At 39.1% G+C, this 20,194-nt stretch overlaps 2 protein-coding genes and 1 non-coding gene across 3 annotated transcripts in view; 2 read left to right on the plus strand and 1 right to left on the minus strand.

Moving 5' to 3' along the window:
• The window catches only part of CMYA5 (cardiomyopathy associated 5), a 707,985-nt gene that overhangs the window by 427,912 nt on the left and 259,879 nt on the right, over nucleotides 1–20,194 (plus strand). The gene's annotated exons all lie outside the window — the stretch shown is intronic.
• THBS4 (thrombospondin 4) overlaps nucleotides 4,466–20,194 on the plus strand; it is a 58,969-nt gene continuing 43,240 nt past the window's right edge. Inside the window, exons 1-2 of the mRNA XM_049766050.1 lie at nucleotides 4,466–4,547; nucleotides 10,755–10,958. Coding sequence (XP_049622007.1) covers nucleotides 4,466–4,547; nucleotides 10,755–10,958 — 286 coding nt within the window. The remainder of the gene's footprint in view (nucleotides 4,548–10,754; nucleotides 10,959–20,194) is intronic.
• On the minus strand, nucleotides 6,104–6,162 carry LOC126002430 (U7 small nuclear RNA). The gene has a single exon (XR_007493138.1). It is a non-coding gene; the product is annotated as a U7 small nuclear RNA (small nuclear RNA).

Below are 20,194 nucleotides of genomic sequence, written 5' to 3' on the forward strand. Positions count from 1 at the left end.
AGAGTGATTTTTATATACTTCTTTTATTGCTTCACTAATCTTCAGTACCTAATTGCTAAAGTAAAATCTCTCTGAAATTCTGAAAAACAAAAGTTTTTCCTTTGAATTGCACCCTGAGCAAAAACTCCCTGCTTCATTGGTTAAACACATTTTTGAGCTTACTTCTTCCTAGTAAAACTATTTTCTTGTCACTTAACACCTTTCCTTGTTATTAACACTAAACTAAATAGTATCCCAAAGTTTACATATTCCAGTTCCATGACATAAATGTCCCACATTAGCTTGGAAACCTATTGCCATTAAAGAATCTTTAAAGGATCATTCATTTCTACTGATCTTCCATTTCTACTCTCATTAAGAATTCAAGTAGAAAACTTAGGAAACAAAGAATAACTTTGTACAAATATCAATTAACATATAAACATAAAACTTCTACATTAATGTGCCAAAAGACAGCAGTGGTCCTCAAACTACGGCTCATAGGCCACATACCGTATTTGTTCCTGTTTTGTTTCTTCACTTCAAAATAAGCTATATACAGTGTGCATAGGAATTTGTTCATAGTTTTTGGTTTTGGTATTTATTTTTTGATTTTTGGGCCACACCTGGTGACACTCAAGGGTTACTCCTGGCTATGTGCTCAGAAATAGCTCCTGGCTTGGGGGCATATGGGACACAGAGGATCAAACTGCGGTTCGTTCTAGGCTAGCTTGGGCAAGGCAGATACCTTACCAATTGCATCACTGCTTGGGCCCCTGTTCATAGTTTTCGTTTTTACTATAGACTGGCCCCCCAGCAGTCTGAGAGACAGTGAACTGGCCCCTATTTAAAAAGTTTGAGGGCCACTATGGTATATCATACAATGAGAAACTTTTCCTACTCTGAAGAACAGAAAAAGCAAAAGGATGAACCCCTGCACATATACCCAAAATAAGTTTTGTGTTGACATTGATAGTGATGCCACCAGAAGAAGCAAAGAGTTTGACTCTAATGAGTATATATACACATATATATGCATATATATGTATATATATATATATAGCCTACATAAAAGTAGTTGAGAATGGCTTTAGAGGTTTTGTTACCATCAGCAAACAGTTCATGCCATTCCTGTGCACAATCTAGTACTTACACAATGAAAACTTTGTGCCAGGATTAAAGGAAGGAGCACCCAGGCTTTCATAGTTTTTCTCAAAAGTGGGGCTAGAGTAAGTAGTAGTGAAACTTGTAAGCTGTCAGCAAATGTCAAAAATGGAAGTGTGGGGTCGGAGATATAACATAGAGGTAAGGCATTTGCCTTTCATGCAGAAGGTTGGTGGTTCGAATCCGGGCATCCCATATGGTCCCTCGTGCCTGCCAGGGGCGATTTCTGAGCCTAGAGCCAGGAGTAACCCCTGAGCGCTGCCGAGTGTGATCCATAAACCAAAAACCAAAAAAAAAAAAAAAAAAAAAAGGAAGTGTACTCTATCTTACAACAGTTAAAATTTAGCATATTAATGAGCCATACTACAGTAATATAACCTACCAAACACCTCCCAAATCTTTAGGCATATAAAAATAAACACTACTTGCTGTCATATCTGAATTGTTGATTTTGCTAATGTTGCCTGAACTCACTCCCTTATCCAAGTCAGATTTCTGCTGACATGGACACCTATTATGACTTGGGTTCCTCTCTCTCATCCTCCAATAGGCTAGAACAGCCATGCTATTATGGCAAAATTGAAAAGTAAGCAAGCCTAAGCATGCCAACACTTTGTATGCTCCTGCTTCTGGCTAAATTATTGATCAAGTGGTCAAACCCAGAATCAGAGAGAAGACAAAAGATATGGATAGCAACGATCTAAGTATTGGGCCTATTTTGCTAACCTACTTTGCCTACAAATAGATTTTTTAACATATTACCACAACTTTGGTTCATTTGGGGAGGATACTCCATACCCAGTAGTGCTCAAGACCTCCTCCTGGCTCTGTGCTCAGAGCACTGAAGCCACTAGCAATGCTCAGGGCACTGACAGTATCACCAGAAGTAGAACCCATTTAAAAGGCATGAGCTCAGTCCCTTGAGCTAACTCTCTTACCCTGATGACCACAAATGTTTATCCTGCTATACAGTAGTAAAAGAAGAGTCAATTCATTGAACTTTTCCATTATTAAGTGCTAGGCACTGTACTTTAGAGTCAGTGTTATGAAACAGTGCTAAGAAACACATAGTCTGATATTGGAGAAAAATTAAAAAATACACTAAGGCATATTAAAAATAAATTTGAAGGGCTGGAATAATAATAGTACAATAAGGGCATTTGCCTTGCACCAGGGTTCTCTGGCATCCCAAATGGTCCCCCAGGCCTGGCAGGAGTAATTTCTGAACACAGAGCCAGGAATAACCCCTGAGTACTGCTGGGTGTGGCCCCAAAACCGAAAATTAAAAATAAATTTGAGGGCCTGGAGAGATAGCACAGCGGCGTTTGCCTTGCAAGCAGCCAATCCAGGACCAAAGGTGGTTGGTTCAAATCCTGGTGTCCCATATGGTCCCCCATGCCTGCCAGGAGCTATTTCTGAGCAGACAGCCAGGAGTAACCCCTGAGCAATGCCGGGTGTGGCCCAAAAACAAAAACAAACAAACAAACAAAAATTGAACTCTGTTCAATTAAGGTACATGGGGAAATGAGTGGATTCTTTCATTTGCTTTGCCATAGAGGGAGATTGAGACTCCCCAGAGAAAAATTCCATAAAAATATGACTATTTAGACGCAAAACTAGATTGTAAATTTGGTTCGGCTGGCAGAAAGTCATTTGGTGTTTTTGTTGCTCCATTACACTTAGTAGCCATCAAGTTTCAACCAAAATTTATGGTATATCTAGCTGTGCAAACTATTTTACAGAAAATTTTGCTAGGAATCCAGATGCCTAGCAAAGATAACTAAATAAAGATAACTAAAAAATGGTATCTGCCATCAAAGAGTTCACCGTTTAGCCCTGCTTGTTAGAAGTCCATTCTAATCAATCATTTCAAAGCAAAGCTTTTCTACTTGGAACACAAGTTGAGATCCTAGAGTTCCTGCTAACCCAAGTAATTCCTGGGAACAGTTTGTCTAGGTAGAGGAATAGTGTTCACAGTTTGAAAACTTGAAGATTCCCAATCCATGTAATTTGCTTTCAGCCACCTGTACATGTATCCTTCACCCCTTTGATACTCTCATGTGTAAGAAGACAGATCAGGATTCAAACTGATCATTTGGAACGTGGCAATTCCAAGACACAGTTCTTTGCGCTGGACTGCAAGGAGGCAAATAGAAGAGATTCTAAGTGACAAAGCTTCGGGCTAATAGATCACAGGGAAGCATTACACCTGAGGTGTTATTCTAGCAAGGGAGGATGAGTTACTCTCTCTACTTAAATGTCGAAATAAACATTTTACATATAGTGAGGAAAAGAAATGCTTGATTGGATCTTTGCCTTGAGTCAAGATGATTTCGGTGGGAAGGATTTGACATTACTTGAAATTTTTTTTCTTGAGCAAATTCCCATTATTTTTAACGGGACGTGTCCAGCGGGAAGTTCAATCCTAAGATTTCTTCCCTCTCCCTCTCCCACCATGCTTTTAATACAACTTTCAACTATCCCGTCAAAGGGAACAGAGCGTCTGGAAAACCAACTGAAAATCAAATTCCTCATCAAGCACCTTCCACTGTCCAGATGGATCCTTTAAGATGTATTTTATTTCCATTAAAAACTCCAAAACTTTCAGACATCCAGAGTTTATGACTCAAAACCTGATGGGAAAAAACAGTCAAAAGTTTGACATAGTCCCGAAAAGCTTGCAGGCAAAAGGGAAAACTATTTTTCTTTTAGGCCCATTTTTTGAGGGGGAGGAGGACAACTCTGAAGAACTCTTGAGGGGGGGGGGGTGAGGGATTACTGGGAAGATAAGCCAGAAGTTTGTTCCCGGAATGCCCCTGTTAGAAAAAAGGAGGAATACCAGAAATAGGGGTTCAGCGGGTGCCCAGAGCAAAGGCTCCCCTGTCATTTCTTCTCTGCATCCTTCTCTGTCCTCCTGTGTGTATCTTCTCCCAATCACCCTTCCCCACTGTCCGGCACGGGCAGTCCCGCTGGGGGCCCCATCCTCCGCCCACGCGCATCCCGGCAAGAGGGGCTCCCCGCCAAAAGGGCCGCCCCCGTCTAGGCCGTCCTCCGCCCCCGGCCGGCTGGACCATAAAGAGCCCGGACTCGACCGCCCAGCCCTGCAGCTCCCACAACAGGCTCTGCGCTGCACCCTTGGCGAGCAGCGCCCCGACGGCGACGCCCGACGCCGCGCGCCCTTCACCTGCGCCCTTGGGAATCCCCGCCCAGCGCGACCCCCGGGCCCCTCTTCTAGGATCCCGATCCCGACCCAGCGCGTAGCCCGGGGACCCCGAGGCACGACCCACGCTGCAGCTCGCGGGGGCCCGTGGGGAGCACCAACATGCTGGTCGCGTGCGCAGCAGCCTTCCTCCTGCTGCACCTGGCTCTGCTGCCTGGCGCCCAAGCGCAGGCCACCCCGCAGGGTAAGAGGGTTCCTCTTGACGGGGATGTGGGGAGCCCGGTCCCTGCCCCTCCATAGAGCCCGCCCGGTCTGGGAGGCCAGTAGAGGGATATGATGGAAGATGGAAGCACTGTCTGGCCCAGGCGCCTAGGGCCTTAGGCCTTTGCAGGGAGACAGAGGAGGGGCAGTGAGCAGGAGAGAAGGGAGTGGGGTGGGGCAATTTATCTTAAATCTGTAAAAAGACACCAGAGTTACCCAACATCCTGAGTCATATAGCGTGATAGTTAGCTCTGACCCTTCTTTGGCCAGCCTTCTCCCCATCCTAGGTACCCAAATTCACTCTTAGCAAAAGAATGATATTTCATTACCTGGTCTAAAATCCACCTGCCCAACAGAGCGGGAGTGAAAGACACAACTTTACTAGTTTGCCTGTTTTTTTCTGGCCTAAATTTGCTAGAACTCCAAAGACTCCTGGGGTAGCTGTTTTGAGCTCTTGATTTCCTGAGAAAAATAAAACAAACAAACAAAAAAAGCTGAGACATGGATGTTCTATGCTACGAAGGTAAAGACGAGTTAAATTAATTTGGCTAGGGTGTCCGACATCTCTTCATGAGATGAAATGGGAAATAATTTGCAAGCACTTAAGTTCAGACAGAATATTTTGTAAAGGTCAAATGGAAGAAATTATTTAAGGAAGAAAAGATTTTAGAATCTAGCACTGGCTGGCAGACTAGGGCCGTCATTGAGAAAAATTGATGCCACCTTGATGGATGGTAAAGGAAATAAAACTGCAAGGGACACCCAATTCGAGAAAAAGTGTTATTTTCCTAAAAGCAGAATGAAACATGCCTGTGGCATTCTCCAACTCCTGCCCTCCTGCAGCAGTAACGACCCTGTTTAACCTTGAATTTTAGCAGGCAACTCATTTTTGTTTTGGTCCAGGAGACCGGAATTTGGGGTGCAGGAGTTGATGTGCTGCTTTTAATTTGGGTTGAAATGTTTGAAATGCTATAGTCTGTAATATTTATTCATCATAATTTTGCTTCCAGGGAGGAACAGAAGCTTTTTTTTAATGGAATGTTTGGCATAATATGTTAGTTTCAGGTGTACAATGCAATTCAATAACTGTATGCATTTGAATTAACAAGTATAGACAGTCTAGTTATAGTCCTCCCCATACATATAAAAGTTTTTCTTGTGGTGAGAACATCATAGAACTACTAGCAACAACTTTCAGATAAGCAAGCAGTGCAGGGGCCTGAGGGATAGTAAAAATCGGGTAAAAAGCTTGTCTTGCATGTGGCTAATCTGGGTTTGATCTCAGCATCCCATCTGGTACCCCAACCACCACTAATAGTTTTTCTGAGTGCAGAGCCAGGAGTAACCCCTGAGCATCTTCAGGTATGGCACAAAAACAAAAACAAAACAGATAGCAATGCAAAATTAGCTATTGTCGCCATGCTCTACATCCCTGCGATTTAACTTATAACCAGAAATTTATACATCTTACTCCCTTCATCCATTTCACACACACCCCATCTTTGTTAGCCATCTATCTGCTTTTTTTTTTTTTAGTAAGGGGGCCTTTTGGTGGACCAGAGGCCTGCTGGACAAATTCTAAAAGCACTGTAACACTTCTGTCTGCTCTTTTTATCCATGAGCTGGACTTTTTGTTGTTGTTGTTGTTGTTCCATTAATAAGTCAGATCCTAAGGTTATTTGTCTTATTTCATTTATAGTAATGCCTCAGGTATATTCTTATTGTCTAAGACATCATAATATTATTCATTCTGTGACTAAATAATGCCCCTTTGTACATAGACATCACACCTTATTAGTCCTTACAACCCCCCTTCCACATTTAGCTTGTTTCCTTTTCTTAATTGTTGTGAATAACACTCAGTGAATATGAGGTTGTAGACAGCCTTTCAAGTTAGTGGTTTTGTTTTCTTAGCAGATGAAAATGAAATTCCACCCAGATATGAAATTCTTGTGTCCTATGAGGGTTCTATTTTTAATTTTTTGAGGACAATCCTATACTGTTTTACATAGTAACCGCACCAATTTAGAGCCCCATCAACAGTGCACAAAGTTTCCCTTTTCTCTGCATCCTCTCTAACACATATTTCTTGTTTTGATAATAGCCATGCTGACAAGTGAGAGGTGGTAACTTGTAGCTCTGATTTGTATTTCCCTGAAGATTAGTGATGTTGCAATCTTTTCATGAATATGTTGGCTATTTATATATCTACTTTACACAAATCATCTTTTAATATCTGCCCAATTTTAAATTAGATTGTTTTTAGTTAGTTCTATATATTTTTGAATAGTAACCACCTTCTCAAATAAATGATGAGTAATTTTTCTCCTATTTCATATATTACCATATCTTTTCATTTTATCATGGTCTTGGGGATCGAATCCAAAGCTTTACACATGTAAGGCATATGCTCTACTGTTATGCCACATCTTTGCCTCAATTGCCTTTTCATTACGTGATTATCCTTTGCTCTGCAGTAACTTTTCAGATAATGTACTCTTACTTGTCTTTTATTGCCTTTGTTGCCATTGTTTGTGGGATCAGAAAAAAAGTTTTTAAACAGAATTCAAACATTTTCTTATTACAAGTAATATTTTGGAATGTTTTAATTTGAATATAATACTCTGTCATACAGTGACACAGTTTATATTTGAACACTTCACTTCATGATTGACACAGGTGTGAACTTTGTTTTGCTTAGACATATCTGGTTATTTTACAGAAAATTGAATTGAATACCTAAATTATCTGGCTAATTTAGTTGCTATAGATGTTCAAATTAAGCCAAGTTTCTGATAGCTTCTTTTGTTGAGTTATTTAGTCTTGCAATTACTATCACAACTGGGTAACTTACTAATCTCTTTTCTCCCCTGAGCTGCATTGCTAGTGTTAAGTTGGTATATATTTGATTTTCCTACTATGGTAGTTGAGCACATTGGCACCTGTAATTTCACCTCTAATGTTAGCAGGTTGTTCTTAGGTCCTGGTGTTGTTATTAATACATAATAGCATTAACAGAGCATTGTAGTGTCTCGTTTCCTTTTCAGAGCCTTCTCCAAACTCATTTCTACAAATCCCAACTCTTCTTCTTAAAAGAGAAGACAGTGGTGTAGATGAACCATACAGTTTGAAAAACAGCAAATTTAGCTTGAGGGAAATTATGAAAGTGATCACAGCCAAAACATGAATCATGGATCCCAAGAGTTTGGTTTTGAATGTAATTTCCATACCCTGTACACACATCTCTTTTCTAAATATACCTTGACCTAAAGCTTTTAAATATGTTGCCTTAGTCTCCTTAGTCCCTCCTCACTACTGGAAATCTCAAGTTTCTAATTCTATGGTGATTTAAATTTTCTCTTCTTTTACAGTATGCATCAATCTTCATATTTGTGGGATTAGATTTTGGAAGGAATATAACAGACTTTTCCCCCAACACTTTTGATGTTAAATTTATTAAAATTTGTTTTTATGTCATCAATCTCAAAATTTGGTCATCCAAGCATCACAGACTGACCCTCAGAACCCAGAGCAGCTTCCAAGCACCACTGGGTATGGCCCAAACTTCTCACACAAAAAAATAAAATAAAACATGAAACATTCTTAGTAACAAAGTTTTTATCTGCTTGCATTATATTTTTTATTATTACTAAAGCAATACAAGTTTAGTGTAAAAAAAATACACAAGTGAATAAGCAGAAGAAAAGGAAATTTAAATTACGCAACCCAAAGATAAATGTTATTCATGTTAGCAGCTTATGTTGTCTTCCATATCATTTATGCAAGCATACATTTCAAATGGAATTATACTATGAATATCGTTTTTATAATTATTTTTCCACTTAATATATCATGAATATGTTTCTATATCTGTAAGCATTCGAACTCCATTACCCTTTTAAAGAAATGGTATTCTACTTTCTAATAAATTTATTTATCCAGGGTTCTAATAGAAGACATTTTTTTTTGCCAGTGTTTTAGTATTATAAATAATAGTTTGTTGAATAGCATGTAGTGTCATGGGATGGCTTGTGATGGCTAAAATCCCCTAATCTCTACTGTTTTCTTTTGTCATTGCTAAAAAGAGTTTATGTTTCCATAACAAAGTACATGCCAACAGACTTTTAGATTTCCTAACTTTCCTGATTCAATGTCCATCCAAGTCCTTCCTAAGTAGAATTCAAGGACAACCACTGTTCATGAATAGTTTTGTATCCGGATAATTTAAGTGATCCATTATTTTCTTAGAATAAATTATTACAAGAATAGTGGCCAGAGCAATAGCACAGCAGTAGGGCGTTTGTCTTGCACATGGCTGACCCAGGACAGACCTCTGTTCAATCCCCAGTATCCCATATGGTCACCCAAGCCAGGAGCGATTTCTGAGTGTATAGCCAGGAGTAATCCCTGAGCATCACCGGGTGTGGCCCAAAAACAAAACAAAACAAAAAATTATTACAAGAATAAATGCTAAAGAGTCAGACATTTAAACATTCTTCAATATGCTTAAAGTAGTTTAAATCTTACATATAGAGTGCTAACTTTCTAAACCCTCTGCTACTATTGGGTAATATTGTGTTTGTTATTTTCCAGTTCTGATGGTGAGAACAATCTGTGTGGCTCAAGTTATCGATTTCTCACTAATCAAGCATAACAGCATTTATATATGAGTATTTTTGCATGCTTGCTTGCCATTGTACTTTTTTGAAAATCGCTTCAACAAAAGCAATTTACTACTAGGATGCCTATTTTTTCACATAGCAATGTTTTATAAATTATGGCAACTATTACCATTTTAATAATGTGTATTGGGATATGACTTTTAGAGGCTGAAATTCCTTCATGTTGTGGAATTATTTAAGCAACGTTTTCCTAGCCCAATAAAATTACTAAATAACTTCTAGCGAATATTATGTAAGTTTATCTTTTGCCAGTCTGATAACTTTGCTACTCTCTTATAGCTTCTATAGATATTATTATTTTTTTGTTTTATTTTTGGGTCACACCCAGTAATTCACAGGGGTTACTCATGGCTATCTTCTCAGAAATAGCTCCTGGCAGGCACAGGAGACCATGTGGGACGCCGGGATTCGAACCTACCACCTTAGGTCTTGGATAGGCTGCTTGCAAGGCAAATGCTATCTCTCAGGCCCCAGATTCTATAGATATTATTGTTTAAAAGAAAATGCTGTTGGCTTGATCAAAAGCAAATCACACAGGGGCCGGAGAGATAGCATGGAGGTAAGGCGTTTGCCTTTCATGCAGAAGGTCATTGGTTCAAATCTCAGCATCCCATATGATCCCCTGTGCCTGCCAGGAGCGATTTCTGAGCGTGGAGACAGGAGAAAACCCTGAGCACTGCTGGGTGTAACCCAACCCCCCCCCAAAAAAAAACGCAAATCATAGAAACACAAAGGCAGATTCTAGTTCTACTCTATATTTCAGGTATAGTTAAACAATAAAGAACACTTTCTTTTTGCAACCACATCAGAACTTTTTGATAAACGTTTTAGAGAACTCTATGTAAATAAATGTAAGGTTTAGATCTCACAAAGAGCTGACACTTCTCTGCTACCACACCCAAGTTTTTGGCTGTATTCTTTAGACCATTTGTCACTGACCAGAGAAACACAATAATCTGGTCTAGAAAGAACATGAGAGACTGGGGAGAGAATTTGAGAACAGAATAATAATGTGGGTGATCTCACCTCTCCTTGTACTTTATGCCTTTGATGTTTTTCCTAGAGAGCATTTTCAGAATCTTTTTTTTTTCCCAGCAAGGTGCATTTTGCATTTTACAAATTTAGCCTTGTCTTTGAGTGATCAAGTGATAAATATTACACTATCATTTTTCCTGATTAAAGTGTCCAAAAGTGATAAGAAAAAACTGGTGAGAGTGGGGGCTAGAAAGATAGTACAGTAGGTAGTCTGTTTGTCTTTCATGTGGCGAGCCCAGCATCCCATTTGTTTCCCCAAAAACCATTAGAAGTAATTCTAGAGTGAATTCAAGAGTAAGACCTGGGCATCACTGTTAGTGATCCAAAAGGAAAAAAATAAAAGCAAGTTTGGCATTATGAATAAGTTTATATCTCTTAATAGCTTACCATCAGATTTGCCTTCTCAAAATAATACATTTACCCTAAAAAGAAGTATTTTTAACTGGTAATTCCTCTCTTCTCATTCTCCTCAGTCTTTGATCTTCTTCCAAACGCCAACCAGAGGCTGAACCCTAATGTTCTGCAGCCAATTCTGACCGACCCCACCTTGAATGAACTCTATGTCATCTCTACCTTCAAGCTGCAGAGTAAAAGTTCAGCCACCATCTTTGGCCTCTACTCTACGACTGACAACAGCAAATATTTTGAGTTAACCATCATGGGACGCTTAAACAAAGGTAACCAAATCTGCAGAAAGCAGTGTATGAGAGATTCTTTTTTTTTTATTCTTCCAGGCTTTAAGATCTACTTTCCTTAAGATGTCCTATCTTGTGCCCATTTTATTCTCATTCATAGTTTTAGTTTTTGATGTCAAATTATTTTTATCATCCTACATTACTTACTACAGGGAGCATCAGTTCAAAGATGAAGAATTAAAAAATTCCTTGTGGCCAAGATGCCCTTGGATATTGTTCCAGCCTCATATATTCAAGATCTAGTTCTAGAAAGGGGAGGACCCAGGATAATGAGGCTAGCTACTGTCAGAGTAAGCTGTAACAGCTATAATAAATTCTATGGAATAAATGGCTTAAAGGCAGAAACATTTCTCAGCATGTAGATGATGCAATTCCAAGGTCAATATGGTAGCAAATGTACTTCCCTTGATGTAGCAGATGTGCAGCAGCGATGTCTTAGCATGACCTTTTCTTATTGGGAGTGAAGGGAGAGTGATAGAGAGAGAAGAGAGTGACAGAGACAGAGACTTCACACTCCCTCTTTCTTGTTTCAAAGGCCACTTTGAAGAAGTCCCACCCTCATAACCTGATCTTAACCTAATTACTCTCCAAGGCCCACCTCCAAAAGTCCCAGCATAGTATAGATTTTCAGCATAGGTCCAATCAACAAGCCTTCAATTCTTAAAAATTCACACCATTCTTAGGTTCCTTTAAAAGTTTAGGGCCAGAGAGATAGCAAAGCAGTAAGATATTTGTCTTGCAAGCGGCCAACCTGGGGTGGACCCAGGTTCAATCCTCAGTATCCCATGTGATCTCCAGAGCCAGCCAGGAACCATTTCTGAGCGTAAAGTCAGGAGTGACCCCTGAGCATGAACAAGTGTGGCCCAAAAACCAAAAATAAAATAAGCTTGGGGCTCTCTGCCCAAGCTCTGCAAATGTCTCTTCAGACTTGAGGCAAACAATATACCTCAAGTACTAGAACTAAATGCACCACTCTTTTCTACCAGTTTTAAACAACTTGACAGGTCTGTTACCATTTGTACTGCTGTCATATGTTTTGCTGCCAACATGATTTACAGCAAGTTCTAAGAAATGACTCCTAGAGAGAAAAGTCATCACTTTCTCAACTTCTTATCCACCTATGCCCAGGGCATACCCCCTGTTACTGCTTATTTAAAAATGTGAAAGAAACATGTTCCTACTATCTCACATTTAATGAAAATTGAAGGACTTAACCTTCTGGCTATTTATTTATATATACATTTATTTCCATTTGCCATACAAAGCTGATATTCTAGCACTTTAGATTTTCTCATAGGTTCTGGTTGTGATTAAATATTTAAATATGTTGGTATCTGGAACTCAAAAGAAATTCAAAATCTTGAGCTCTCACTGGAGTATATAATTTAAAAAATGGATTTTTAGGAGTGGGAATGATACTACAGCCTTTAGGACTAATATACTGCTGACCCAGGTTTGATTTCTTTCATCCCAGAGGGACCCTCTACCCACCAGCACCACCAGGAGTAATTTCTGAGTGCACAGCTGGAAGTAATCCCTGAATTTCAAGAAGTGTAGCACACACAAAAAAAATTTTTATCTCTTCTTTTACATCAAGTTCCCACATCTGCCTTCCCTCCTCTCTACCCACTCCTGAGATGGATGCCTCTGAGTCAAGGTGAAATGGGAAAAGTGAGGGAGTGGTGGACTGTGTGAGGCATCAGATAATGAAGGAAGACTGAAAATGAGGTTCCTGCAGTCAACAGAAGGTTCAGCCATTCCTGTCCCTCTGCACTCTCAAATTTGTACATCTCTCTGCTTTGGACTTTATAGTTCCATTTTGCCTCATGTCCATTGCAAAAATAACCTGGATACTCAGTACATACTCACTTTATATCTAAAGATCTCTAGTATCTAACTAAATTTTCTATTTGGGATGTCTTGGAATTTTTTCTCTTAGTTCACTCAGTTTAATGGCTTCGAGACCCTCGAGAGTGAAAAAGGAAAAACCCTCTGCTCATAGCTTTTCATTTTTGCTGAACCTCACTCTCCATTGTCTTGTATGTGAACTCATTCATACTACCTGGAAATACTGGAAAGAAAATCACTCAAATTGATTGTTTATGTTTATATACTGGGTTAATACCAGCTACAGAGGCAGAGAGAGAAGGATGGGGAAAGTATTACTAATGTACTTTCTCTAAAGAATTTCTAATCATGCATTTGAGCTATGAATACAACTGATTTCCATGTTAGAAAAAACAATGAAATGTTGGTTGAACATCTTTCTATCCTTTAACCTGTTAAGAAAGGCTCTTAGAAAATATGGTGATTAAGAGTTTTGATTAAATTTCAAGATGAAGGGTTAGGGATATGTCTCAAAGGTCTGAAAGTTTGTCTCATGTCCACTGCATGTGGATGCCTCATGTTCTTTTCCCAGCACCACATGTTCCCCAAGCAGTGCTGGGAGTGACCCTGAGCAACAAACTGGGCAAAGCTATTAAGTTGTGATAAGTGTAGATTGACCCACCCACCCTTCATCATCACCATATATACATAAATATACATACATACATATACATATGTATATATAGAGATGAAAATCCTTTTTTTATAGTCATTTTTATTGTGACCAAAAAATGAGTAACAAATCTTTCTCAGTAATATTTAAGGTACATAGTGACAATGAATTGGGGCCATTCCCCTCTCAGGGTTGTTCTCCCTCCACCCCTTTTCCCAGCATGTGTCCCATATCTCCCTCCTTTGCTCCCCTTCCCAGTGCTAGTGTAACTGTTCTTCTCTGTGTATAGCTTGTTGTAGATAGGGTACTGATTCTGTTGTGGGCTTTAGATTTTGGTGTTTAAGTCTGAACATTTTTTAATTCCACTCAATGTTCATACAGCTGTTGAATTTTCCCCCTCAATTATAAGGCAGAACAAGATGATTCAAGTTGTGTGGTTCTTCTGGAAGAAGAACAAAAACAAAAACAAAACAAAGCAAACAAAACCCAAACAAACAAAAACAAACTAACAGTTTATTTAAAAAAAAAAAGACAGTAACTAACTATCAAAAGATAAATAAAAAGCAGCACCCAACAGCAAAAAAATATCACCAATATCCCCAGGAGTGAAAAAGAAAGGGGGGAAAAGAAGGAAAAATGAGAAAAAGTAAAAAGAAAAAAAGGAATGCTGGTATGGCAAGGTTTTGTGCCCTCCGCCCCACCTTTTTTTTTTGTTTTTGTTTTTGTTTTTGTTTTTTGCACAGGCACATTAAGTATTGGGAAGTAAGAAAGGAATTCCCTTGGCCTAACAGATCCAGGATTTCTCTGCCCTTGAAGCATGCTGTCATGGGAACAACTACTGACTCCATACATGACCATTACCACACTATAAGGTCTTTTTTTGTGATGCCAGGAAACTTTCCTCTCAGTTGTGGATGATAAAATCAGGCCCATGTAGCTAGAGACTTGGTGTTTGCACACGTGATAAGAAAAGGTCTAGGATAGAGTATTCACGGTTCTAACAGTTCTGTTCCATCTGTAGTCAGTCTTCTGTAATAAGTGGACTTGTTTTTTTTGTTTTTTTTTTTTGCTCAGATTCTAGGCCAAAGCCTAGGATAATCTTCATTATGGTTCCAGAAGTTCTTCTTAGTCGCAGTTGTCCAAGTCAGATCTCTGTAATTAGAGATTTTGATTTTTGTACAAGTCCTAGGTTAAAGCCTAGGGTAGAGTTTTTCTTATTGGTCCCAGGATAAGTTCTGCCCAGTCATGGTTGTCAAAGTCAGTCTCCTGTAGTTAGCGCTCTTGGTTTTTGCACATCAAAGGACAATGTGTTTTCTGATTTCATCTTACCGTTAGGTGATGTGATAGGACAACCTGCTCCCAGATCAAGTTGATGTCATTTTCCTCGTTGTCAGAGTGTCATATCAGAACTGGCACAAGTTGGTGCCAGAGTGGTGTTAGAAATTTCCCAGGGGAGATTGGTTCCTGGTGTTGTTGCAGAGAACTATATCAATTCTATGTTGGGGTTTAGGGTTGCACAAACACTGTCCAATCTTATGGAGACTGAGTTGTGTCCACATGACACATGTTCAGGATGGGAGGCAACCCTGTATCATAAAAAGTAAGAGTTCTTATCCCTAGAAGATAAGATCTTGTTTCTGTGCATAACGTTTCCCCTTTTTTATTGTGCCTATACAAAAGCGTGTGGTGACATATTATATTGCTGGTGCAGGCTAGGGGCCAGAGAGATAGCATAGAGGTAAGGCATTTGTCTTTCATGCAGAAGGACAGTGGTTCAAATTCCAGCATCCCATATGGTCTCCTGTGCCTGCCAGGGGCGATTTCTGAGCATAGAGCCAGGAATAACCCCTGAGCGCTGCGGGGTTTGACCAAAAAAAAAAAAAAAAGAATGACAGGCTACACAATCTCTGTGCTCTGGTTTTGGCCTGAAGCTTTATCCCAGGAAAGACTTTTTCTTCTTGGTTTTTGTACCAAACAAAACCAAAACCAGTGAGGTTAAAGAAAATATGTATATGTGTGTATATATATACATATATATTATATATAATAGAAGAAATAAGTAAACTGAATTTTAAAAAAGTAGTTAAAGAAAAAAGAGATAGAGGAGGCTACCTTTATATTTAGGAATACAAACCCTAAGATGTATCATTATAGAAATATTAAAGATATAAAGGCAATATAGGCATCCCAATTAAGTCATTTGAGACATTCTTGTGGGGGTGAAATCCAAGGCACTTTTTCATCACAGACCGTAGTCTTGAGTTTGAGACACAATTTGCAGCATTATGGAATCAGGTACTGCCCTTGAGCTGGGGGTCTTTCTGAAGCTGAATCTGGTACCATCTGACAGTCTACATTTTGAGGGGGGTGGGAAAGGCCACGTTGGATGAGTCAACAGGTGTATGATTGTAGTTTCTTGCTGGGGCACGAGAATTGGGCGGAAAGGGTGTCTTTTCATTATGGGAGATTAGTTATGGTTTGTTGAGCAGGAGGTCATTTTTTGGCTAATGAGTTAAGGACTGAGGGTAAAGAGAGTTAAATAAGGAGGAATAACAGAACAGGATATAGGGATGAGAGGACAGAAGAGTTTATGAAGAGGGGAAAGAGGTAATATAAAAGAGAGGCTATATACATTATATACATGGATTGTTTACAGTTTAGGTTTGGAAATCAGAGATGAGACAACTGTAAAGAAACTCAGGATCGCATACAGACAGACTTTAGAGATCTATTCAAGTATTATCCTGTGAATATTCGACATTCTGTTTCCTTTAAAATTATGAACATTGTGAAATTATGGTTAACAAAATACAGTTGTCGCGTGGGTGCAAGTGCCCGCGCACTTTTGGAAGTGAGGATTAATGAGAAAGGACCCTCCTCTGTAAGGGGGTCCCCGCACAGCCCTGTTTATGGCCAAGGAAGGTCCTGTCGGCTAGCTCCCCTTCTCAATGAGCCCCCAGTTACCAGTTGGAAGAGGAATTGTGAAATACTGGGATCTGGGATCTGCTGAGCCAGTCGCCCCAGAGATGAAAATTATAAAGGAAAAAGAGAAATGTATGTTTGTACTCTAGTATTCTGTAGAGCTTAGTAGGCTGTAGAATTTGGCAAGAAGTTTTATTAAAAGAATAAGAAAAAAAAAAGGAAGATTTGCTATCATTGGTGAATTTAAAAATTCCAGGAAGAAACATTAGCCCATTTCAACTGGAACAACAAATCTCCAATATTTGCATTTACCCTCTGTTCCCACTTTTCATATCTGTAGCACCAGAAATTTGCAATAATGCTGGAAAGGCAGCCAAGCTCTGAAACCTAAAGATAAAATATTTCAAGCAGTTCAGAGTACTGATTCTGAAGCCTATGGGCTAGAGAGTGAAATAGTTTGAGAAAAATGCAGGATTTAAATATTGTAATTGGTTCAGAGAGATAGTATAGGGGTTTAAGAGCTTGTCTTGCACACAGACCAACTCTAGAATGACACCCTGGCACCACATGAATGACCCCTGAGCACAAAGCCAGGAGTAAGCCCTGAACACTGCCAGATATGATCCAAACACCAAATCAAAAGTAAAATTTAAGTCCCAATAGAGAGCTGCCTTACATGCAGCGAACCCTCGTTACCATGCAGCTGACCATGGCAATACATGGTCCCAAGCACTGCCTTGTTGACCTGGATAATACCCAACACTATAGTGTCTTAGTATCACTGCATCTTTAGACCTCACACTGAACCAATGAACCATATGACCAAGAATTCCCCAGCGGGGCTCTAAGTCCCCTATATACTACTTGGGAGGCCTCTCACCACAAATTAAAAATGATAAACTAAATAATAAACAAGGTACCTCAAACATAACTGGTAGTGTTTTTGAAGACTTTTCCTTATACTAGGTCATACTAAAGACTCAACATTTGCTTGCTTTTTGAACTTTCATAACATTCTTATGAAATGCCCTTGAAGGAACTTGATTTTAAAACACTAATATGCAGAAAACTTAATTAACTCTAAGACAAACTCATAGGTTACAGTGTTATTTGTACATTTGAGGATTGCTTAGAAAAAGATGGAATAATTTGGAGATAAATAAGTCAGACTAAACTTTTTTTAAGGAAAGGTTGTGGTGCTGGAGCAGTGGTGTGGAGCTGTAAGGTGTCTGCCTTGCCAGCACTAGCCTAGGACCGACTGTGGTTTGATCGCCTGGCATTCCATATGGTCCCCCAAGCCAGGAGCGATTTCTGAGCACATAGCCAGGAGGAACCCCTGAGCGCCACCAGATGTGGCCCAAAACAAAACAAGAAAAAACAAAAGGTCATAAGTTTATCAAAAAGATGTAGATGTTCAATTTGAGGGCTGGAGAGATAGCACAGCTGTAGGACTTTTGCCTTGCATGCAGCTGACCCAGCACAGATGGTGGTTCAAATCCCGGCATCCCATTTGGTCCCCCTTGCCTGCCAGGAGTGATTTCTGAGCACAGAGCCAGGAGTAACCCCTGAGCTCTGTGGGTGTGACTCAACACCCCCCCAAAAAAGATGTTGAATTTTGGGGTCCAGAGCAATAGTACAGTGGTTAAGGCACTTACCTTGCATTCAGGTTCAGTCCTAGCATCCTATATGGTCCCCTGAGCACAGCCAGGAGAGATTTCTGAGTGCAAAGCCAGGAGTAACCCCTGAGCATCTTTGGGTGTGACCAAAAAATAAAATCTGGCTTTTGACAACTATCTTTGGCATAAACCTATTTAACATACCATTGTAGACTTGAAACAAAAACATTTGATCATGTTTGTTGGCAGCACAGAGTTGAAAGTGAAAATTAAATATTTTCAATGCCATTATCATCATTTACAAGGTCTTACCAGCTGACATAGTGAACCACAATCAGAGGTAATCTTATAAAATAAATGCAAATCCATCATCAAGAAATAAAAACAAAAAATTGCTGAAGTACAAGATATGAGAGACTTGAGCATTCCAGTTAGCATTCAAAGTTAATCACCAACACCCAGGACTGTGGTTCACTAGAAAATATGCCTCACATGTGTAGGATCCTAGTTGCAACCTTGACACCACACACACACACACACACACACACACACACACAAGTAAATAAATAAAACTTCATAAATGTTAGTGACTTTAACACTTTTTAAGAAAAGCAATTGCTCAAAGTTGTTTCCTGAATAAATGAATAATGGAATAGATCCTTGGATACAGCTGGTTTTGAAAACTCCCCTAAATTTTGGACTTTTTAAATGTACATATGTGGCCAGATTAAGGGAACTAATAACCATTCAGTATATTGTTCATTGCCTGGGTTGCATTAAAATATTGATTGGGTCTTGTCCTAGATGCATTTCACAGAAACACTTGAATCAGAGATTACTATGGTAACTACTGAAACAACATCCCTCCAGATTACTACCCTGTCTTTTTCTTTTCATTACATCACAAATCAAAAGTTAAAGGCATTTAAGCCAAACAAAAGACTTGAGTGAGATGAGAATTTCTTTTAAATACAAAAAAGATTCTCATTTGTATTGGGAATACAACTAAGCTGCTCAATAGCTATGAAGAGACAAAGAAGAAGCCATTGATGGAAGCAATAAGAAACATTGGTGCTGCATTTAAATGATATTGTTGAGTCATTCAAAAGTGAAGTCAGTTTCTCTGTGATCTAATGAGATGTTTGTTATTAGAAATATGCTGATAGAAGCTGCACTATTATTTAAGGGAGTTGTGAAGTGAACTGTTAAGCTGAATTTAAAATGACGTAATATTCTTTGGGTCTACAACAAATAGAGCTGTTCCATAGGTACATTTAAGGAATTACTTTTCAACTTCTTCTCTAACAAAATCTTGGAATTTCATGCATATGTATGTCTTGGTTTTGTACCTACCTCATAGTTGTGTACACTGATGAGTCTTATGACTTTATAAATTATTAAGCCTTTGCAGAGCTTTAATATAATTTCTGTGCTACTACCACTAGATGGGTTGTGTTGTGTGTGTGTGTGTGTGTGTGTGTGTGTGTGTGTGCATGCACTCTGCAAGCTTTACTTTTGTTCAAAACAAACAGATTGCATTTATCACACTGAAATCACTCAGAGTACTTGGAGAAAAAGTAATTTGATGATTTACCTTTTATATGAATTTTCAAAGCACTGTTACAATGACCTATTATAGGAGCATAAAGGTAAATAAGTAAAGGCAAACGAGAATATCCATCAAAAGAGGCATTAGTGACACGAAGAATTTTTTTCATGTACAATTATTTAAAATAAAGAGGAAAGGTTGACAGTGATGGCTTTCATCATATATTTAAAAGTGCCAAAGAGCAAAGTCATTGCCAAACAAAACAAAATGCCCAAATTTGATGTCTCCCGCATAGGCCATTCTGAACTCCTTTGCTTGAGCAGACAAAATATTATCCTTTCCAGTTCTTTAAAGCTGACTCCCAGATTCATTGCTTTGACATTTAATGCATCATAATATTTTTGACAATCAGGTCCACTTTTCAAAAAATTTCTTTTGAAAATTCTTTCCCCAGATAGCATATTTCCACTATTCATATTTGAGTACTCTGGTTCATGTCCTTCCAGTCACTGAGACGGTCTTAATTCAAATTGGACTACACAGTTTCTGATGTCAGTCTGGTACCTTGCATTAAAATCAGGGTTCAAAGTGCCAAGAGCACTGGACCAGAAAGGAAGTACAAGAGATAAGT

The sequence above is a fragment of the Suncus etruscus genome, chromosome 2 (genome assembly GCF_024139225.1).
Source record: "Suncus etruscus isolate mSunEtr1 chromosome 2, mSunEtr1.pri.cur, whole genome shotgun sequence".
Lineage (NCBI taxonomy): Eukaryota > Metazoa > Chordata > Mammalia > Eulipotyphla > Soricidae > Suncus > Suncus etruscus.